General features: G+C 42.1%; 3 protein-coding genes across 3 annotated transcripts in view; 1 reads left to right on the forward strand and 2 right to left on the reverse strand.

Annotated features, from left to right (window-relative positions):
- The window catches only part of LOC311032694 (uncharacterized protein), a 177,243-nt gene extending 172,397 nt beyond the window's left edge, over positions 1-4,846 (forward strand). Inside the window, exon 8 of the mRNA XM_084039658.1 lies at positions 4,416-4,846. Within this exon, the coding sequence (XP_083895784.1) occupies positions 4,416-4,814 (399 nt within the window). The 3' untranslated portion in view covers positions 4,815-4,846. The remainder of the gene's footprint in view (positions 1-4,415) is intronic.
- On the reverse strand, positions 1,445-15,199 carry LOC311032705 (glutamate dehydrogenase, mitochondrial). The gene is made up of 13 exons (XM_084039682.1): positions 14,668-15,199; positions 11,383-11,463; positions 10,715-10,770; positions 10,047-10,110; positions 9,550-9,644; positions 7,860-8,039; positions 6,190-6,327; positions 5,926-6,063; positions 5,753-5,833; positions 4,992-5,115; positions 2,726-2,817; positions 2,567-2,629; positions 1,445-2,016 (listed from the first exon to the last, which is right to left on the reverse strand). The coding sequence occupies exons 1-13, from the start codon at positions 15,062-15,064 to the stop codon at positions 1,897-1,899; spliced, it is 1,629 nt and encodes a 542-aa protein (XP_083895808.1). The 5' UTR covers positions 15,065-15,199; the 3' UTR covers positions 1,445-1,896.
- Positions 15,200-19,677: 4,478 nt separating this feature from the next.
- Positions 19,678-23,876, reverse strand: epas1a (endothelial PAS domain protein 1a). Its single transcript, XM_084040191.1, has 9 exons — positions 23,617-23,876; positions 22,964-23,130; positions 22,048-22,244; positions 21,843-21,927; positions 21,643-21,737; positions 21,392-21,555; positions 20,853-20,959; positions 20,594-20,762; positions 19,678-19,978 (listed from the first exon to the last, which is right to left on the reverse strand). Exons 1-9 carry the CDS (start codon positions 23,640-23,642, stop codon positions 19,924-19,926), a joined length of 1,065 nt encoding a protein of 354 aa, XP_083896317.1. The 5' UTR covers positions 23,643-23,876; the 3' UTR covers positions 19,678-19,923.
- Between the last annotated feature and the right edge of the window lie 15 nt (positions 23,877-23,891).

Below are 23,891 nucleotides of genomic sequence, written 5' to 3' on the forward strand. Positions count from 1 at the left end.
GTTTGGCTCCTGGGAAGCCCACAATGGCATCTTGGGTTATGTTTAGGTGTCATTTTGTATGAATTTTGCTCGTCCAGAAATGAAGTTAATAAGCTCCAGTAAAAGCCTCTCACACTCAACCATTTAGTGACTTCAGTTTGTTGAAGGCTGGAGGACGGACAGTGGGATTGGGCCATAGTGTTGTATGTCAGGGCTGTCAAGATAGCATTTCAACCTGTTGACACGCTCACACACCACCGAGTATTTCAGGGAAATTACCAGGAGAGCGCCACCTATTCTTTTAACTAAGACGTTCAGATCAGGGTGTAAAACATTTCACACCCTTACCGAAACATATCTCTCTAACACACTCTCTAACACACACACACACACACACTCTCTAACACACTCTCTAACACACTCACACTCTCTAACACACTCTCTAACACACACACACTCTCTAACACACTCTCTAACACACACACACACACACACACTCTCTAACACACTCTCTAACACACACACACTCTCTAACACACTCACACTCTCTAACACACTCACACACTCTCTAACACACTCACACTCTCTCTAACACACTCTCTAACACACTCACACTCTCTAACACACACACACACACACTCTCTAACACACTCTCTAACACACACACACACACTCTCTAACACACACACACACACTCTCTAACACAGACACACACACTCTCTAACACACTCTCTAACACACACACACACACTCTAACACACACACACTCTCTAACACACACACACACTCTAACTAACTAACACACACACACACCCTAACACACACACACACACTCTCCAACACACACACGCGCACTCTCCAACACACACACACACGCACACGCACTCTCCAACGCACACGCACACGCACTCTCCAACGCACACGCACACGCACTCTCCACGCGCGCGCGCACACACGCACACACACACACACACACACACACGCACACACTCTCCAACACACACACACACACGAGAAACACTTTTTCTTAACATTTTATTGGTTTCCAAAAAAAAAGAGAAATGAATAAAAAAAAATAAAGTAATTTCCTCCATAACAATTTCAAATGTCGAAGAACTGGACGATTAAAACCGAGGAAGATTCAACAAGGGGACGGGCGGTCACAGTGACACCTGGCGCCCTCCCTGCTCCCCTTTCTTGGCCAGCGAAGGAGTCGGGGAGAAGCTGCTTTTAATACAATAGATAAAGCGACAGGAAAGCAGGAAACGATGGGACGACGAGCAACAATCCTCCCACCAAAAAAAAAAAAAACCTTTAACCTTGGCAACTTCACGACTAACCATTACGTCTGAAGAGTTAGATGACAAACTCAGGATTCATGAAATTATCTTTTATTCACATGAAGTTAAATCTAAATCCCTTTTTAGTTGAAGTCAAATTGTAGTGGCCGTCTCCATTCTAGAGCGGACCTCTTTGAAATAAGGCATCTGTAGTGCTGCCAACTGAAACAACCAGGAGGGTCTTACGTGTATTTAGCCATAAAAAAGAAAAGTGCGCTCTGAACAAGGCTGCCATCAGCATCGTCATGAACGTTAATACGAGGGCAGCAGTAGACAGGATGTTACTCTCTCTGCTTTTTCTCAGTACAACCTCTGTCAAAGACGAGAACAGGGCCATACTCAAACAGATGTGGTTACAGTATAATGGCAGCAGGTGGATCACAGGATAAATACCAGGCTAGTGTGTGTGTGTGTGTGTGTGTGTGTGTGTGTGTGTGTGTGTGTGTGTGTGGTAATAGCCAAAGAGCAGCGGTAACAGTGATATGTTCTGAAGGCTGAGGGGGGAAGAGGCAGCAGAGGGTGATCACTAGCAGGAGGGTGGGTGAAAGTAAGGGACGCGTGCGTCCTGATTGGCCGTTTATGTGAAGGTAAGCCCCGCCTCATTGTAGACTTTGAAGACCTTCTCGATGGCGTTGACGTAGGCGGCCGTCCGAAGGTCCAGACCCAGGTTGTACTTGCTTGCCGTGCGCATGATTTGCTAGAAAGGCAGAAGAGAGTGTGTTATATAATGCTGGTTAAAGAAAAGGATAGAGCTGCACAAGGGCCATCAACAACCGACAACCATCTTTCATGGTTCTTTCCAGATCTACAATTATTATACAAAGTACATTCATTTTAAAATTTGATTTTAAAAATCACTTTTTTGTCAATAATTCCTAATGAATCAGTTCACATGATCGAGATGTAAAAGTGGCAGAAAATTGATCCATTAAAATAATGAAATGATAAAGAAATTGAAACTTTAACTATGGCTTCAGTTTGCTGGAAGCTAATGTCTTCTTGCTACCTTGATGACCTTAAATCTTTACAAAAGGCTTGGAGGTCTTGAAATCACTCAAGGGCTGAATGTTTTGTCACAGATTGACTCCGTATCGTTAATGGTTGATAGAAATCTTGGTGGTTTACAGTGAGAGATAACAGAAAAAGTCAGAACCACTGCAATGAGTGTATGTTTTAAAATTGTGTTTCATCTGGAGACTGCTCACTAAAACAGGTTGGACGGCGTTCCGTTATGCATGGTCACTTACCCGGGCAGATCTCTCCATGGTGTAGGCCAACCCGGAGTGAACAATATCCTTCTCAGAGGCACCCTGCAAAGGAGGATTAATGTTTATCTCAGTTAATCTGAAGAAAGGACACTTTAAAAACAGTGTGTGTGCAAAACAATGTGTGTGTATTTTACTCACAGCTACTCGGGCCTGGAAGTCAGCGGTCGGTACAACAGGGATGGGTCCTCCCTGCTTGCCAAACTTCCTCTCTAAACTTTCCTGCACAGACACTGAAAAAGGAAAAGGGAGAAATTAAAGAGCTTCTAATTCCCCGGTTAAAAACCGAAACGAGGAAATCGATAACAACCAAGGCAAAGAAAACACCGGCGGAAAATAAGGAAATAAAAGAGAGATAGCGACGGGGCCTGTGATAAAACCAGTCAACATCAGACCCGTGTTTCAAAGGTGGCGTGATCTAAGGGATTTCAAAGGGCACGGAGTCGAGGGGAAGGAGCTCGGTTGTCATGGGGGAGGAGCTCAGTGGTCGTGGGGGAGGAGCTCAGTGGTCGTGGGGGAGGAGCTCGGTGGTCGTGGGGGAGGGGCTCGGTGGTCGTGGGGGAGGGGCTCGGTGGTCGTGGGGGAGGGGCTCGGTGGTCGTGGGGGAGGAGCGTGAGAGTTGTAAACATTCAAAATCTGACAGAGTGCCCTCGGTCCGCCGGACTTGCTGACTGGGACTTTAAACATCAGTGAGCAAGTATGCTAATTTACATCCGCAGTCCCTAGGCAGGTAACAAAAACAAACGTTACAAGTGGACATGGGTCAGTACGAAAAGTTTAGTCCCGATTATTCTGGCCAGAATAATTACAATTCACATTATTATTCCGATAACTATCAAAATATGCTTAAAACTTGAAATGGCACTAAAACGCAATGGTATCCCATTACATTCTGTCAAGAAACATATTTATACTGCAACACATCTTTTAGTGAAAAACAAATCTGTGATTATCCGTGATATAAAAAAGAAACTAACATCATCCCAGCCTTAGATACAAATATATCATTCACAAGTAGAAAAAACAAAAACACATGAACAATGAAAACAATTATCTGTGCTCATCAATCCAGTTTTACTCAATCCAGTTTTACTTATCAATCCAGTTCACATACAGCCAATATTATTGGCTGTATGTGAACAAGGCAGAGAGTATAAATAAAAAGGGAAAAGCTCTTCACATCAGACACTGGGTTGATTGACACCATTTGATGGGGAAAGTGCTCTAAAATTGCTTGGATTTCATAGGACCCTAAAACATCACGGCAAGTCTGAATACTGAATGTGTTGTACCATTCATCAGTGGTATGGTCATTTACAAATGTAACATTTTCTTTGTTGTTGTCTGATACAGATGCCTGCTCTTCCTTTAGAATACCCTGAAGGACTCAGCAAAAAGAAAAGGGACAAACACAGATCAAAGTTACTGCGTGGCAATAAAGACTCTCTCTTTTATGATGAACGTAACGAGGAGAAATTGAACCTCGCCTTCTGTAGCACATTAGTGAGAGAATGGCTGGACGTAATAAAGAGAACGTATCCTGACCTCGAGGAAACTCAACAGGACGATCTGATCAAACTCGAGTCTGAAGAAGGTACTATAACTTTTAACTCTTCTGTAAAAGTTCTGGTGCATGGCAAAGCACTAATGGAGAAATTTGAGGAAGATTTTGAAGAGATGAAACAAAATGTCCAGACACAGTTCCTGGAAACCACCCAACAGCACGAGGTACAACATCACAGCTGAACATTGAATGTGTTGTACCATTCATCATTGCCATGGTCATTTACAAGTAAAAATTGTTCTTTTTTTTTGTTGTTGTCTGATACAGATGTCTGCTCCTCCTGAAAGATGCCTCACAGGACTCAGCGAAAGAGAAAGAGAAGATCAACTGCAAGCCAACAAAGACTCTCTCTTTCATGATAAACGTAACGGGGAGAAATTCAACCTCATCTTCTGTAGCACATTAGTGAGAGAATGGCTGGACGTAATGAAGAGAACGTATCCTAACCTCAAGGAAACTCAACAGGACGATCTGATCAAACTTGAGTCCGAAGAAGGTACTATATCTTTTATGTCTTCTGTGAAAATTCTGGTGCATGGCCGCGCACTAATGGATAATTTTGAGCAAGGTTTTGAAGAGATGAAACAAAAAGCCCAGACACTGTCAAGCAGCAGGATTGGCTCAATTAAAAAAGTAACCCAACCAGGGCAAACTGATGAGGAATAGATGTCAGACGGATACATAAAAATAAAACAACTGGGTTGTAACATCAATTACATGTTGATGCCCCCCCCTTTGGTATTGTGTCACAAGGATCACAAATGTAATAATGGATCTTCTGATTGAGTCTCACTCTAGTCCGTCTGCAGGTAATGTAGGAATGAAGAGCGGTCTTGTACTCACTGAGCAGGTGGTAGTTTGAGTCTCTCTCATATTTGAAGGTCAGTCTTCCATAGCTGACGTGGTTGAGATTCTTCAGCCACTCAAAATAAGACACCGTCACACCGCCAGCATTCAGGTACATGTCCTGCAGGACCAAACATCACAAACTCACACATCCGACTGTTTGGTACTCACTCCTCTGTTTTCATTTGGGAAGAATATTACTGGAATAAAATGTTGATTAAATGCGTTTGGTGAATTATTATTTTGATAAGCTTGAGTTTATGTGTGAAAGCGTGCAAAAGACCACCAAATATAAAAATCTGTTGTTTACACAATAAAGGCTGGATTATTCACATCAACTCTTGCTTTTTGTTTATTATTTGGGTTTTATATTTAAATACAGTACATTGTGATGTTTTTGCTGAAACATTAAATAGATATAACTATAGTGATAATTACAATGAAAAGTTAAACTGCTCCATCAGGACTGGATGTCTGTGTTTTTATCAGAATGGATTAACCTGTTGGAAAACGAAACTGTGAAGTATGTGATACTGTGTTATGCCAACTTCAAACCAGTGAGACAAGTTCGGACAATAAAGAAAAAGAAAAGCGAAATTAAAAATGGGTCTGTAGAAATGTTGCATGGTTGCATCTGACCTCCGGTTCATTTTGACATTTCAGAAACCAGTTCATTCATTAGCCTGAAGTCTGAATGTAGAAAAGTGTTTCCAACGTGGTAGTTTGCATTTGTGTGTGCATGCGTCGTTTGTGCTTACAGGAATAACCATGACGTTGTTCTCTAGGAAGATCTTGTCAGCGTCTGGAGTGGTGGGACCATTGGCACCTTCAGCAATGATCTGAAAGGAGGCAAAACACACACAAAATAAACACACGCCACAAATGAATACTTAAAGCACAGCACCTCAGGACAATCAAAGTGAGTGTTAACCTTGGCCTTGATCTTGGGGGCGTTGACACGCGTTAGCTGCTTTTCTCCGGCCGCAGGGATCAAGATGTGGCAGTCGGCCTCCAAAATGTTGCCTTCGTAGGGTTTGGCTCCTGGGAAGCCCACAATGGTGCCGTGTTGCTGCAGAAAGTGGAGACACGCACACAGAAGAAAGCTGAAATACTTTGAATAAAAAAAAATATATATAAAACATAAAAGAAAAGGATAAAAAGGTGAAAGAAAGGGTTGTTAGTGTTGTGCAGGTACCAGTTTGTAATCCTCCAGCTGTTTGGGGTCGATGCCCTCTGGGTTGTAGATGGCTCCATCGATCTCACCGATGCCCACACACCTGGCCCCAAACCTGTGCAGGTACCTCATTGAGTGGAGACCCACGTTACCAAAGCCCTGTGAAACGTTGGTGAGGTTAATGATCACCATGGTCCTACATCACCGATTATCATTTTTTTAAATCATCAAATATCAGTTGTGAATATTTTGAATTGCTATTCCTCGTTTTTACTCAGAGACTACTCAGCTCCTAGTAACTGTACTCTGATGCCACCATGTGGTCGGTTTAAGTTACAACAACATCATGTTTAAAGTCGGACCTTATTCTGTAAATGTGGACAACAAATGGAAGGATTAACACATTTTATTTTTGCAAACCTTCACGGATGGACAGAAGAAGAAGAAAACATTTTTTATGAAGATTCCTTGTCTTGAAACCACACTAGAAATCTGTCTCTCACTAACAAATCTCTGAGAAAATCTAATCTCAGCACAACATAATCCCCCCCACACACGGAGAAATCCAGAGATTATCTTTTTGAACATCCACGTCACGATTCAGCTGACCCCCTTCTCATCCCTCGCACAGACGTCATCCCCTTTCAAATCTAATTGTTTTCTTCGTTATGGCTGTAAGTAAGAGCAGATGCGTCTCTGAACATAACACATACAGGCTTCTTCATAGAGCTGCACAATTACTCAAAATGCTACTGCAAATTTCAATTCGCAGGAGGTGCACCATTTGTTAAAAAGGCACAATATTGTGAAAATACCATTTAATATCAGCTACAGTCGTGCTGGCCTACACATCACTTTGCTACAGATGCTCCTTTAATATTGCAATTCACATCACAATATCAGGTAAAAAGAGTTGCAATATATCTCCTAATTCAAGAATACCTTGACTTACATTGTTGTGGTAATGGTTACCAAAAAGTGGTAATAATGGAGGATTTCTAGGAAAGCAGCCGAGGCCGCTCCCCATGTTCCCTACCCACGTGTGAGTGTTGCCCATGTGAGTGTGTCATGTGATGACACATGGAGGAGCTACCATGTGAAAAAAAAAAAAGAAGTTCTTGTCCCCACATATACTCTTCCTCTTCCTGCAGACTGTCCCACCTCCGTCCTCTCAGTCCGTTTCTATCTACGGTATTTAAGATCGATTTAGATTTAAATTGATTTAAGACTAAAGAAACGTTCATTCTCATCATCTTTCCCAATGACATATTTCATTGATTACATTTAAACATTGACACTAAAACTATCTACATTGAGCTCAATAACCTAACATAACTGACTGCCAAAGCTCGACATGTGCAGGAATTGGAGCAGTTGAGGAGTTTCTACCAAAAGGACAATTAAGTGGTCCGACTCTCTCCTTCGGTTCACTGCCGGCAGCTCGGTACGAGGAGATCAAGGCCGGGCTAAAACAGATGGCATGGAGCTGCTTGAGGCTCTAAAACCCTTCATGAATTCAAATGAAAACTTAAATCCTCTGGAGTATCTGTGAACAAATATCTGCAGTGCATGGAAGGTCTCATCTCCCCCTTTCCATGTTAAATGTTTTAACTATGATCAAACCTGTGTGTGTGTGTGTGTGTGTGTGTGTGTGTGTGTGTGTGTGTGTGTGTGTGTGTGTGTGTGTGTACCTGGATGACGAAGGTCTTGTCCTGGAAGCCAGGTGTCAGGCCCAGCATGCTCATGTACGACGCCTCGTTGATGAAGTTCTCAATTCCGTGGAAAACTCCACGACCGGTGGCTGAGATACGTCCGTGGATTCCTCCCTGGCTGATGGGCTTTCCCGTCACGCACGCGTGGGCGTTGATGTCCTGTACACGCATACAAAGAAGATCAGACCACAAACTGTATGTTAGAGTTTGGCATTTTGGCCGTCGGCATCTTGGATTTCGGCTGTCCCTGAACCTACCCCGACGCTGTTGTAGCGACGTCAATCCCAAAGTAGCCACGTCCTAAAGCAGGGCTATAAAACTATATTGCTCAGAGGCAACGTTATAATAGATGTGTGTATTTCTCATTGTCAACCCGATGGTCTAAATGTTTGTTACTACACTCCCTTCTGGTTTTAAATTGTAGTCATCTATAAAAAGGACTGATTGGCAGACCAGAGTTAAAAAGCCCCGCTCTCAAGCACACCCTGCTTTATTGTCGATTCTACTCTAAATGGGACCATAATTCACAAAATAAACATCATGCTGTATTGAAGAAGACTTAAAACTAGCGTTTGAGACGATATACTCACGTTTACAACGAGTATAAATATGGTAACTTTACTGTAAAGTTGCCGACACCAGTGTGTTACGAGTCACACCAGCATGGTATGTAATGTCTTTTTTCAGCAATATTTGTCAGAATCTCTGGGCTCCTGTTAGAGGTTGTGTAGTGCCTCAGTACCAGGAAGGTCAGCATTCACTACCCAGAATCCTCTGCTCTCACACAGCCAGAGCAGGAATGTGTCACCCACTCTAAAGCCACGCCAAGGGTATCTTGAACAGAGGTCTAATGACTCAGTAGGGTGAGAGGAGAGTGAAGGATCATTTACTAGTAGACACTAAATGAAGGTTAAATCTGTTTGTGGTAAGAAAAATTTAAAAAAAATCACCAATCACCAATGGATTACAATGTGTGTTGTTGTAAACATTTTAAAGATGCAGATATATAGAACGCTTGGTGTGTATTGATTCTGCAGTACATATTTTACTGTATCCTCCAAGTGTGTGTGAGCCAAAGAAATGACAGCAACACAAAGTAAAGCAATGAAAAACAAGCCATCCGAAAAGGTCAGGCACCTGAATTATCAGCTGATAGTGAGACCAGAGAATAATTATACTAAATAACTGAACTTTTGTTTTTCCCCCTATTTGAAATGGACAAATAAATATTTATCCTACGACAAATGCTTTGACCTCTAATCACTCAGTTTGATTTCCCCCCAACTCTCTTCTGAATTCACCATTACACCTTTACTTGACATTAAAATGTTAAAATCAAGTAAGAATTTGTGTTTTTCCACTATGCAGACACAAGCTAAAACAGCTGCAACACACACACACAAACAAATATTTTCCCATCTTAAGTCAAATAAGCCCAGTTTGATATGATTTAGGTTTTGATTTTTTGGAGAACTATTAACATAAACACACAGTCCTCGGTTTGTAAAAGCTGCTTTTCAGAGGAGGAGGAAAGTTTCTGTGGTCGGTTGGGAAGGGAGAGGCAGGAAACCACTGCTCGTGCTTTACATGTGACTCATTCCTTGCTTCTCATTTGGCCCATTTTTTTTACAAAGTCATACAGACTGGTTGTGTATGCCTGTGAACTCACAGTGTGGGCAATAGTGTTGGCGTATGTGTCGGCGATCCAGGACATTTCCCTCTCTCCTGTGCTCATGTCTGGGGCCGGGACGTCGATGCCAGGTCCTGGTGAAGGAAGACGGGTAGGAAAGGGAGTGTTGATAAAGCAGTCACAGTTCAGGAATGCACACGAGTACACACACTGGGCGGTTAATACATTCTTCTCAGAAAACCCAAGTTTTATCACTGGCGATAGGAATTAGATGACGGGGGGAATGTGCATATGTATGTATACTGTATATCTCCGCCTTTTTCAGCATTACTAATTGTCCCTCATTTCAGCTGGCAGAGGCACACCCTGAGCTACCCCAACCTGAATAAACACCGCTAGATGAGAGGAAATGTTTACTTTACTCGATGGAAACTCCATTTCCAACACTCTCACGCACCAAATGCCAAGCAGTATGACAAATTAATATTCTTAGTACTACTAATAGTTAGGGAATTACTTTTTAAAATACTACTCACCAATAAAACCCTTCTTGGCCAGCTCAATAGTGAATCTCCTGGTAATCTTCTCAAGCTCATTATCCTGCAACAGACAGACACAATTAAATATATAATATGATACGTTTGTTACAGTGTGAGACATTCAGGGAAGGAATGTTATTCAGAAAACAGGCTACAAACAAGCAGGGCCCCATCCATAGAAATCATTTTATTTCATAATACCCATTAATAGATGCATTAAAATCCCTAACTGTAGTCCAATATATGAGTAACTCCTTTATTCTGGTCATCTACTGGAAATACAGTTCCTCCAGCCTTTAATGGAAAATTCAATCTAAAGAAACTTCAGATTAACTGCTTCAATGGTTTAATGTTGACAAGCATGTCTCCAACTCTCACTCTTCTCAAATTATTGCCCCTTAATAAATCAGGAAGTACAAAATGAAAGGAGAACACCCAGCAGCACAGCCTTTTGCATTTCAGTGTCATGGAAATAATCTGTGTTCGCTTGAATGTGAGGAGGAGACAGAGAAACACAGGGAAGCAGAAATCCCTCCAATGACTGCCAGCTTATCTCAAGCTTTGCTGCTTTCCTACAAGTATTCCAGCACACAGTGAAACATGTCTGTGTAGCTCCACATGTACGCGTCAGTGTGGGGGAGGAAGATTGACATTAGAAGACTTACAGTGTAATTCCTGGGGTTGATCTTGACTCCAGCTTTGGCTCCACCAAATGGCACATCTGGAGGAGGATAACGCAGCTTCAAACCCACAAAAACATTCACATTCTGCCACACAATACCAGACCTTTCCCATATGTGCTGTACTAGTTTATTTTCATTAAATAAGACTGCATTTGTGTTTCTAGTGAAACAACCATCCTTGTGGCAACCTTGATAAACCGCATAGTAAAAGGTGTCAATAAATAAGAAATAATGCATTCTGACCAGTCAGGAATAGGGATGGTTTTAAATATCAATAGCTATTAAACAGCTTAATTCTCCTTTACAATTTGTTTCATGTTTACAATCAATCAGGGCGGCAAACATTAAATTATGCAATAAGTAAGATCTGTGTATTTGATAGAATAGTGGCACTAGAATGTGCCAGCGGATCGCCCCCAGATTACACATGTAGAGTGACAATTCTTTATGTGCGTTCTACTGATATTACTACTACATATCAGTTAGAAGAGAGGCAAAACCAATTGGATAACCTTTGTCTCTACTGCATGACATCCTGGCAAATGTAGTCAAAAGCAGTGTCCTGATAGTGTTTGAACATTAATAAGGTAGATAAAGGACAAGAGCTTGGTAAGCAGCAGGAGGCTTTGTGGAAGTACTATGAGACTTACCGACAACAGCGCACTTGTAGGTCATCAGAGAGGCCAGGGCTTTGACCTCATCCACGGACACATCTGGACTGTAACGGATACCTGAAGAAAACACACACATACAGGTTTAAAACGTGGCCAGCAAACAAAGAAACACCGAAAACAAAATAAGTTGTTGTAATTGTTTCTTTATGTATATTTAAAAACACACATTTCTTCTATTTTACCAAAATTAATGTGTACTATATTCTATTTTCAAGTGCAGATGCAACATGAAATCATTAGCTCACGCTTAAAGACTGTCTACTCTACATGTGCAAGAGGAAATGAGAAATGAATAGCAGACATAGAGCACTGCCAAAGACTGGACTGGACCGGTATTCACAGTATTCTCCGCACAATCACACAAGACCACATGAACAGGTCAGAGATCAGCAATTCCGCCTGGCAGTCACAGATGGGCGGGTGGAGAACACGAAAACCAATCGGGGCTTTCCGATTTGACTCCCGCCCCCCCGAGATACAGTCATTCTTTCCTGTTGATCGGGGTTTACTGCTGTCGCCATGGTAATATGTGTGGTGTTATATGAGACCATACAGCCAGGCTGCCCAAGTACAACTATTCCATCTTACTTTACAAGGCTTGTTATTCTTTTGATTTGAGAATATTTGGGACAACGCCTACTTTCTTCTGACAAACTGTAGGAGTGTGTGTGCGTGTGCGTGTGTGTGTGAGACAAATATAGCTCATCCAGAGTTGGCTTCCAAAGAGAAACCCAAGGGCAAACGGCTTGCTTTACGGGGGGAAAAGCCCCCTGCGTGTCATTTATAATGACAATTAAGCGACAGTCGGCGTCATCTTGATGTCATCTTCAAGTGCCCCTTTTGTGCCCACCTACTTGCGTTGTTGCAATCAAACCTCCCACAACAAAGCTCCGTGTTTAAGAGTGCTGCTGTGGTCCCCCCCCCCCCCCCCCTTTCCATCTTTACTTCCATTCCAACGATCAGCTGAGTTTCCATCGGACCCAGTACAAGATAATCTGGAGCTCACTGATCAAATTAAAAAGGTAAAAGGGGGAAAAAAAGAATCCTGGCTGCTGACCCATCCCCTCCCCCATCCAGTTATCCAGCTCACTAAGCAACAAGATCCCAAACATATCTGTAAACACATTACTCTGAAATGGAGAACAGATTTTTGGACATAAACTGAGCCCACGCTGAAATGTAGAGTTCATGCAGCAGTTGGTACAATTACTTTTTAACTGTCAGGCCTGTAGGCCCGACACAGCGGAGCCTTTGTGCTTCAGAATCTCTACAGGCTAAAGCACTATGTTTAAAACACATTTTTTGGCTTTTGGTTGAATTTTGATGAATGAATGTTCAATAAAAAGTTCAATTATTCAGCGCATTTACCCTCCCTCCATACCCTCCATATGTAAGCATGCACTTTTGACATACTGCTGCACTTCTGATTTCCATGTGAACATTTACATGTAATATCCCACAGACTTATTCCACTTCTGCACAGAAGAAAGGGATGTTGACAGTTTAGCAGAGAAAACACAACTTGAAGGACTCGTTCCTTTTACAAATAATACAACTTTAATCAAACTATCTCCTAGGGGTCTGCAAATAACCACGCACAAACACCACATGATATTCCTGAGTTAAGGCACTCCTTCAGCAGTCAGCAGTGTGGTCAAAGGCCCTGCAGCTGTCGCTCTGTGTGGCTCTGAAAAGTGGCTGTATGAGCAACACGGGCACACACAAAAACAGCCTTTGCACTTTGATCAGAAGGGTCTATGGACTACATCAATGATTAAACCCACTGAAAAATAACTCACTGCAATCCCACCACTTTTATCCAGAAGTTTGGCACAAAAAGGACCTGTTTAATAGGCCACACTACAATAAATAATGGCAACGGCAGTGTTGATTGAAAATGAAATCAAATGATCGGGATTAGGCAAAGCAATATGAGAGAGGAAGGTATTTATTAATACACCGACCAATATTGTCAAGTTGGGTTTCGATTTAGCTTCGGATCGAGGTGATGCTCTGCTCTCCTTGAGTTTTTATGAGATGAATAGAGGCAATGACATTCTTTTAACCTTGCTTCTCCGAGTGATCTCTGATAAGTGGCCGGACGGCCTGGAGATTGAGTAAAAAAGCATTAGCGTTAAGTGGTTTGGGGGAGAAATCTGTAGCAGATATTGTATCTGGGTGCCATAAATTAATCAGCTTGATTTTTTCCATCATATTTTCTGCCAATGCATCTATATACACAGCACAGAAATATATCCCCCTCATACATCTACATTTGCCACTTCGAGATTTCTTTAAAAAGCCATTTGAACATGCCCTTTGACTGCATGCCATGCCTCTTTCTACTGAGAAAGGCTCCTCTCCATAACACCCTCCCCCACCTGTCACGCTGCTGACAAATAGGAGTGCCTGGAAACATAACCACCCCCTCCCCAGCTTTCACAACTCCTGCCATCCTATACATCACATCCCTCTATTCACGAACTACCCAGAGTGCACTGCAGCAGTGGCCCATAATGCCTCGGTTTGGAACCTTGAACTTTGAACCAAAGAGCATAAAGTCACTCTATCGTAGCACATACCATACTCTGTCCAAGGTCCACAAGCTTCTTTTAAACATCGAAGGTCTGTGTTTTGTCTTCAGACTGAGTGGGGGAACTCATTGTGAGGATTCGGCCTGCTTATGAATCCCTTCAATGCTATTTGTGCAGCACATGTGGAGATGGCCTTGACATACTCAATGACATAACACCTGATGCCTTCAGGGCTGCCCTCCCCATCACCTCATCGTCATCATGCACATTAGAATGAGAGAAGATCAGATCGGGGTTTTAACAAGAATCCGACTGCAGCCAGTTTTGAACGAAATCACCTGACGGTGAGAAACCAGCATAGCTGCCTACATGTATGGCCAACAGTCAAGCTCAGACCTGCCCACAACATGTGTAGGCTGCCGCAGTTTGACGGCTAGCTTTCTGCTGGCCTGCTAGCTAACAAACCACACTAGTAACGGTATACCTTCAGGTGAGCAGGAAGGTCACTGTAAACTGCACAAAACGTGTCAACGTGCAAACCAGACGCAGTTAAAGTGAACGGTTAGCTACGTTAACAGTGAAAGCGTGTGTAACGGTTAACAGGGAACGTTAGCATAATGATAATGCCTTGTGTTTGTTTGCTTAAGTGGCTAATGGTGTTGCTAACTCATGCTAATGAGCTAGCTGACACGGGGACCGTTCGGGGGCGGCTCGGCTGAATTCTTACCCCCTTTGCACGGTGTTCTGTGCTGGCTGTGCTGGGCGCGGTAGGCCTCCACCACCTCCCACTCTCCGTTATCCCGCTTGATGGGGAAAGACACGCTCAGGACGTGATTACAGGGCTTGATGATGCGGAGGATGCCACGCACACGGTTCCTCTTCTGCTCGGGGGTCTCCCTGGTCCTCAGATCCTCCACCAGCTTGTCCTCCACGATGCTGGCACCGCGGTCGAAGAAGCCCTCCACCATCCTGAAGAAGTTGGGGTCGTCGGACTTGTCCGCGGCGTCGGCATAGCGACGGACCCGCATGAGGGACGAGGACGCCGGGAGAGCGGAGTCAACGCACCCCGAGGCCAGCGCACTACCCGCAGAGCGGCTCAGCAGCTCCCCGAAATACCGATACATGACTGAAACTAGCTAACGGTGTACAGGAACTAATACTAATATTAAAAAAAGGCGATGGGGGGTGACGACAGGAGAGGGGGGTAGAATGAGCGACACAGCTACTCCTCACCGTGTCCCGTCCTCTGGCCGAGTGGGTGGTGGCATACTGTGTCCGTTTGTTTTAAAAGGAAGCACGAGCCAAGGAGGGCAGCGAGAGGGGGCTCCTCAGGACGCACGCGGAAGAGGAGGGCCAAAAGAGGCGCGCGCCCGTGCAAAGCGTTTGACAGTGCGCGTTCCCGAGGATGGATGGATGGATGGATAGATAGATAGATAGATAGATAGATAGATAGATAGATAGATAGATAGATAGATAGATAGATAGATAGATAGATAGATAGATAGATAGATAGATTTTTATTTTATTATTTATTTACATACATACATACATACATACATACATACATTATTATTATATTTATTTTTCATTTTATTATTTATTTACATACATACATAAATTATTATTATATTTATTTTTATTATTTATTTACATACATACATACATACATACATACATACATACATACATACATACATTATTATTATATTTATTTTTATTTTATTATTTATTTACATACATACATACATACATACATTATTATTATATTTATTTTTATTTTTTATTGTATTATTTATTTACATACATACATACATAAATTATTATTATATTTTTTTTTATTTTTTATTTTATTATTTATTTACATACATACATACATACATTATTATTATATTTATTTTTATTTTATTATTTATTTACATACATACATACATACATAATTATTATATTTATTTTTATTTTTTATTTTATTATTTATTTACATACATACATACATACATACATACATTATTATTATATTTATTTTTTATTGTATTATTTATTTACATACATACATACATACATACATACATATGAGGGCATCAGTTTGGTCATTCATTAGCTTACGCTTTCGTCACGGTTCTGTACGTAAGGATCTATGGGAGGCCTGCTGTCGTCAGCAGTTCCCTAATATGTGGAGTGAGTGAGATTTAGGAAAGGCCCATTGTGTTGCATGTCATTAACCACAGTCACCGGCAGCAACAATCAATGAAGGTGTTGATCTGATGCTGTCCACAAATATGCACAAATACATTTTTATTTTTATTTTTAATTGCTATATTTCTCTTTGAGTATGGCTTCAACTCTTGAGCATGCACAAAACCCTCATGGAACAGTGAGCATGTTTGTGCTAACATAGTGTGGCTCTTATGTAATGCTGCATTGACTGCATGTGCCCATTATTTCACTCATACACAACATGTGATGGTACGCGAACATTGTCTGCTGCTTTCACTCTAGTCCTACGGAGAGATTCTTAGTGCTGAGCTCGTCTGAATGAAGGCCCTGACCTGGGCTTACACCTGTGGACTCTGCACAGAAGATAAGATTAGATCATGCCACCGTGCTGAAATAGTGGTACCACACACACGTGATTTCACAATATGAAGAGTAAATTGTAACATATGTGGAATATATTCAAAAAATGCACAGATTTGGTGCGGTCAGGCTGTAAATTGAAATGATTTAAACATCCATAATCATCACTCTGATGCCAAAGTAATCAACAGTTACCAGGTTGGTCCGTCGCAAGGTTTCACTATTACTAATGCCTTGGTAGTGCTATCTCCTCGTTGATCTGTCTGCGTACTGAAGGGACAGATAACGTTATTGTTTCTTATTAGTTGATATCCTGAATTGACGTTGCACAATTTTTTTTTCATACCAGGCACACACACACACACACACACGCACACACATGAGATCCAGTTGAAGAACTCTGCAGCAGCAATCACTTCCATTCTACTGTCTTTTCCACTTTATCAATTCCACAATAGAACTATAACCAATAAATGACAAACAGATATAATGAACCAGAACTTTACTGCCTTTGTTAAGAACACAATCTCTCCTTCATCACCCCAAAAGTATTTGCCTGCTTCTGTGCCTCCTGTTTAACTTTAAATCACATCATCATTCGCCCAATCACAGCCTTTATCTGCATTCTCCCCTCTGCACCGACTCACTCATTTATCAGAGCTGTGTTTCAAAGGGTGAGCACTGGCATGTCATTGGCTGACAGCCTGACAACACCCACCCAACCATATGGGTGTGAGGGGGTGGGGGTGGGGGAGTGTAAAAGAAGAGGGAGCGGGGAGGGCGAGGGTCTCGGTGCAAACATGGGCCCGTCCACGTCACGTGGGGCTTTCAATGGAAACGCACGAGAGTTTGGAGGAACAGGGACGGCTTCCTGCCTGTGTTCATGCTGGTATGTCATTAAACCGTCAACCATTACCAAAACAAAAATGAACCTTGCAATCTCTTATCTCCGCCCTCTCAGACTCGGTGTGGAGAAACAACATGCAGGAGACACACAGATTCCCTCAACGACTGTCCAGGGTCACCTTGAGAACCGGCATGGTCGCAAACTGTCCAGAGCATACCGGTTCAGCAAACGAATCCTAAACACGTTGAAGGGGACGTTTCACAAGTGTGTTTTTCTTTCATTTGCTGTGACTTCGGGAATGAAAAGTTACACGATCACGGGGTTGGATAAAAGGATAATTGATAACAAACGTCTTTTATTCCCTTTAAGCAGAGAAGCAGAGCTCTGAGTTAACCATGAAGCATGGTCTATTTTTTTTAATCTTTTTTCGTAAACAACCAGAAGACACTGAGGATCAAAGATATATTCAAGGACAAAGAATACAAATGTATTTAATATACCATAATGATAATAATTTTTCAAATCACGTCAGGCTCTTGGAAAAAAATACCCCCAATAAGCAAAATAAATGAGAATTAAATTGTGCTGATTTTTTGTACATTTGGGGATTTGCTGAGAGATTTGCTTTATTTAATTATGTCTGTTTGATGGGATACCTCGCTTGTTCTGACCTCGTGCTTTTGCTGAGCACATTTTGTGCCCGTGTTTGTTTTGAAATGAAAAACACTCACTGAAATATGTGTTTCGAAAAAATGCACACCCGATTGTGAGAACTTGAAAGGTTGTGCATCAACAGCAAGACTCCAGAGGTGTGATTCTACTGTTGTCACTCAAATAGAAATCATAAATCAACCAGGACTGAACACTAGATGGAGCAAGAGTCTTCCTGCTGCAGCGTGACTAATCCACTGACTGAGTGCTGGCAAAAAAAAAAAAAAAAAAAAAATCAGACCTTTTCATTTCTCTGTGGAGATGCCATGACAGTGACTTGAAACCGTCCCTCAAATAATGCATTTATCTAGATTCACAAAGATGCATTTTGTTCACTTTGTCCTCACAACAAAAAAAGGGATATATCCCATTAAACCACTGTATAAGTGTTATAGTCCCTATAAAAATGTGCATAAACAATAAAACATCCACAGCAATAACATAAAGAGTCAAAAGTTAAGAAAAAATCTTATTGATAAAGATGTTGAAGGCATGATGTGTCATCCAGCATTATTATCATAATCGAGTAAATTTGCAGGTCAAAAGACATCGAAGTCAAAACTAGACTTCATTTGTTTTTTTATACGTTCTATCGCTGTCCAAGTGACTCATGACATTCAGATCACTGTTAGTGGTAGAGGGAGATGCTTTATATAAAAACAATACTATAATACTCTGTGCTGCATTTCATTTGGATTCATCTTTTTTTTAATTCAGTTTTACACCAGTAAAGCCAGTTGACCTGAAACTTTAAATTGTGTGTGTGTGTGTGTGTGTGTGTGTGTGTGTGTGTGTGTGTGTGTGTGTGTGTGTGTGTGTGTGTGTGTGTGTGTGTTTAGAAGCTACGAGGTAAAAAGTTTAAAAAGTTCCCATGAGAACTTTCATATCGAGTGTCTCTATTCAGGAAGTTGTGGTTTTGACTTGCGACTGCTCACATCTCCTCATCAGCACAATGCATATCTGGCTATATATGTTGTGCATGAGAGTGTGTGTGTGTGTGTGTGTGTGTGTGTGTGTGTGTGTGTGTGTGTGTGTGTGTGTGTGTGTGTGTGTGTGTGTGTGTGTGTGAGTGAGAGACATGATGTGTATATACACACACACACACACACAGACTGTCAGATGTCACCCCACGTGTCAGGTGGCCCCCGAAGGAAACCCCACAGGAAGTAAGGTCAGGCCCAGAGAGGTCAGGAAAAAGTCACACCGCCCGCTTTCGTCGACAAATTTCAACTCTCACTGCGCCCCGTCAACTGTCTGGCGACCACAGTCTACACCTAAAGCTTTCGATTTGATTTTAAGGAAGTTGTGCTACTGCAACGATTGTGAAAAACAGTATGACAAAGCTTTGGTTAAGTTGTCATTTCACATATTCAGAAGGTACAGAAACATCAGGGGCTGACGAAAAAAAAAAGTCATTTTTGATCGGATCAACTTCTGTGTATAGTTAAGAAACAGCACAAAACATTTTTTTTATAGAATTGCTTTTAATTAATTCCCACTTCTGTTTCAACTGTTTGTCACATTCACTATTTTTCTTAAAAAACTGTTTTAGCATTATTACCTTGTTTTAATTTTATTTATTTATCTTATTTTTTTCTTGTGACTATGTTCTCTGTTTTAATACATGCGTTGTTGATTTGTTTTGGGTTTTATTTGCAAAGCACTCACATTTTATGCTATGAGAGGTATAGAGAGAGCTATATAAATAAAGGTTATTATTATTAGAAAGAATGTGCCATATTTAATACATGTTTGATCAATGAAAAGAATAAGAATTCACGGACGGAGCTTTAAGAGATTGTTGTTTCATCGAGGGCGGGGTGGGGGGGGTTTGCAGGCTGCTCCTCAGACTCAAACGTGGACAGTCTGGTCCACAGAGAGCTGCAAGGACGGCTCCTCCACGCCACTGTGAGACACATACGAATAAAGCATTAAACCATGGATCAATAATAACGCTGCGATCTAGAGTTAACACCTAAAACATTCATCTTTTTTTTTAAGGAAATGTATCAAACAAACGATGGATAAACATAATCAATTTTTCTGTGGCGGGCCAACGGACAATTGACCACAGTCTACCAGAAGTCGACGTGGTCACCGTGAGGTCACCCATTGGTTGACTACGGTTCTAAAGCCTTGAGTTCAGCACTTTAGCCGTCGCCATGTTGGTTTATTGGCCGTCACCAACGCTTTGAAAAAAAGGCATTTGCAGGTGACCAAAAAGCTTACAGTTAACGTCCATGAAGTGAAAACACACCGTGAAACTGTTAAAGTTGTGAGACGGAAACGCCGTGGTAGCGGCCGACCCATCACAAGGTAGCCGCGCCCTAAAGGATACCCGGCTGTATGGTCTATTCGACTCTAAATGGGAGCATAATTCAGTGAACTTGGTGTTGCATTAGACTCGAAACTAGTGATTGAGACCTTAAACTCATGTTCACAATGAAAATAAAAACATAAGTCTCACACACACACACACACACACACACACACACACACAGACACACACACACACACACACCTGAGGACATAGGTAACACACAGGATGCAGAGCGGCTGTTGGCTGCTGAGCCTGGACTTGTAGGGTCGGACGCTGGGGATGACGGCGCTGTGACTCTCCACCCAGACGTAACCTCCACCTTTCACCAGCATCCTGTACTGACCGCTCACCGACTGACTCTTATAACACACTGCAGGGAAAGAGAGATGGGGGATAGTTAGAAGTCTACAGGTGTGTTTCATGTGTGTGTGTGTGTGTGTGTGTGTGGGTCACTACTTACGGTTGAGATGACTTTTGGTCAAACAGTTTGTGTCCATTGTGTGACAGAAATCATAGATGGAACGGCCCAGCAGCTCCTCGGCATCGTAGCCTAAAAGCACAGTCATTCTGCAAAACGCAAAGGAGAATCAATATGAATTCATGTAAATGCAGCCGGATAGACTAGAACTATGTTCATGAATTATTTACATATAGTTATATTTATTCGGCAGCGGCCACAAACCAGCTTCACTGCCTTTATGCGGTTTACGTTTAGAATTTAAAAAAGGGGAAGGTAAAAAAGGGAACAACTAGACGTGTGTGTGTGTGTGTGTGTGTGTGTGTGTGTGTGTGTGTGTGTGTGTGTGTGTGTGTGTGTGTGTGTGTGTGTGTTTTCTCTTTTTGTTCTCAATTCAGTAGCCTAAAGAAATTGGAATTGTTTTACGATGTTATCAATATAATATATGTTTTTTTAACAGCTGAATCTGGGATGGTTGTCTGCAACAATAAGCACCTATTAAAATATATATATACACGTATATATACATGTGTGTACGTCACCTCTGGTCACAGTACGTGAACCTCATGTCCATGCTGTGCTGGCTGGTGAAGGTGTGATTGCTGAGGAGCGTGTGTGAGAGGGGCAGAGGCTGGCAGGTGATCAGCAGGCAGGACAGCGAGGCCGGGCCGACGCACGCCTTCGCTCGGCCCTGACAGTGGAGAACCTGATAGAGACGGGGGGGGGGGGGGGGGGGGGGGGGGTTCAGACTAGTACCGGGTAAGAAACGGTGGGCCATTGTTTTATCACACACCTTCCACGTGGCCGACTTAAGGTTGGCGCCTCTTCCTCTGTGAGTCAGCGTGCTTTTAATCCTCATGACGAAGTCCCTCTTTGCGCCGCACCAAACTTCCCCCAGAAAACAACACACAATCAGAATAATATACAAACCACACACACACACACACACACACACACACACACACACACACACACACACACACACACACCTACCTGGTGTTGGCCGTAGATTGTTCTTGATTTCTTCGTGGTCACATGGGTGCGTGAAGTCGATTATATTGTGTCCCATCAGCTCAGTCTGTCAGAGAGAGTAAAGCTCGCCTTCAGGCCTTAAATGTATCATCATCATTAACATCATTCACATAGAAACGAATGTGTGTGTGTGTGTGTGTGTGTGTGTGTGTGTGTGTGTGTGTACCTGTGTCAAGCCCATGTACTTGCTGACGTTGTCAGACAGGTAAATCATGTCTCCCTCAGTGGACAGGACCATCAGAAATCCCTCCAAGGTCCTGAAGTACAAGTCGGTCTCCTCCTCGTAACATCCTGTCTCATCTCTTTCCCCGACTCGTCCACATTTTGCCGTGTGACCGGCCTCTGCTCTCGTCCCCGTCTCCCCTGGAACATCACCAGAAAGGACGTGATGTATTGATTGTGACTTGTTATGGGGAAAAAAAATATTTATTTCTTGTAGGAAGCTATTCTATTCTACATTTTCAGTGGGTTCAGTAAATAATGGGAACTATGGGACACCAGAAACCTTCAAAGCTGTATTTATTGTGCGGCTCTGCATGAATGAAGGTTTTGATTGGGCAGGCAGACATTTTAAAGACTCGTCGTGACTCAACCAAATCAACCAAAAGATGATTATTCTGTCAGGGATATTTCTTTTTTTTTTTAAATGTATTTTTGTTTGGTATTTTTTTATTATTTAGATTATTCTGCACACACACACATACATTTATATATATTTATATTTATATATATATATATATATATATATATATATATATATATATATATATATATATACATATATTTATACACACACATATACAAATTTGTGAGTATATAACACACACACACATATTTGTACACACAAGTATACAAATGTGTGTGTGTATATACATATATATATTTATATATATATAAATATAATAATAAATATATGTGTATATATATATATATATATATATACATACACACATATTTATATATACATACATATTTGTACACACACACACATATTTATAAAAACATACATATTTGTACACACACACAGACTAATAACACCATCCTTGGCCTATAGCGGTGTGTGTGTGTGATTACCGTGGTACCTTTGAGCAGCGTGTGCATGCGTATGTAGCTGAGCGTGAGGCGGATCACTGAGGGCTTGTCCAGGTGACCTCGGACCGACGGCTGCAGCGGCAGGAGGCGAGACAGATCTTCAAACACCTCAGACTCCACCCGGCGTCTCCTTCTAGCTGCCTCGCGGCCGATGGCCCTGCAGACGACAGGGAGGAACAAGCACAGGCAACTAAATTACATGTTTAAATGGAAATATAGGAACACATATATTAGAACACCATATAGGTGAAATTGGTACTTTCTGCTGGATTAAACAGATTTTGTTCTTTCATCATATTTTGTTCAATGAAGTCACGGTGAGAAATATCAAGAAGGAAATACTGCACATTTAGCATCTTTTTACTGTAGATTTTGCTTACAAGCTGCAATTTGCAGATTCAGATTCTACCCTGTGTGTCAACTTTGCAGGAACTTGGAAAAAACAGTCACATCTCGCCTTGATGGCACCGACTTCACTTTCACTGCTGACACTTACAAAACTTAAAACTGTAGTTTTACTCACATAGTTCCATCGTGGTGTAACTTTTACTGTTCTTTCATTTGAGTATTTCACTCCATCACCAGTGAGCAGATGCTGGAAAGGACAGCGGTGCATTGTGGTCGAGATTATTAGCGAGATTACCTTCTCTTCTCCTTGTCGGCTGTCATCCCGTCCAACAGGTGTCTTTACGCGGGTGTCATGGTGATCGTTGGCTCAGAACGAGGCGTGGAGGCAGCAGGAATTCACAGCCCGGCGGGGAATCTTCCCGCTACAATTTGCACCATCACAGGTAGTCTAATTAATCGCGGAGGCAATTAGTGGTGCCAAATGTCACAAGGCAAGTGGTCTCCCTGCAGCAGAGGACTTCAACAGAGTTTCTCCTCTCCCCCTCTGCGTGTGCATCACCGAGAGGGCCC

Source organism: Eutrigla gurnardus (assembly GCF_963514095.1).
Source record: "Eutrigla gurnardus genome assembly, chromosome: 22".
Lineage (NCBI taxonomy): Eukaryota > Metazoa > Chordata > Actinopteri > Perciformes > Triglidae > Eutrigla > Eutrigla gurnardus.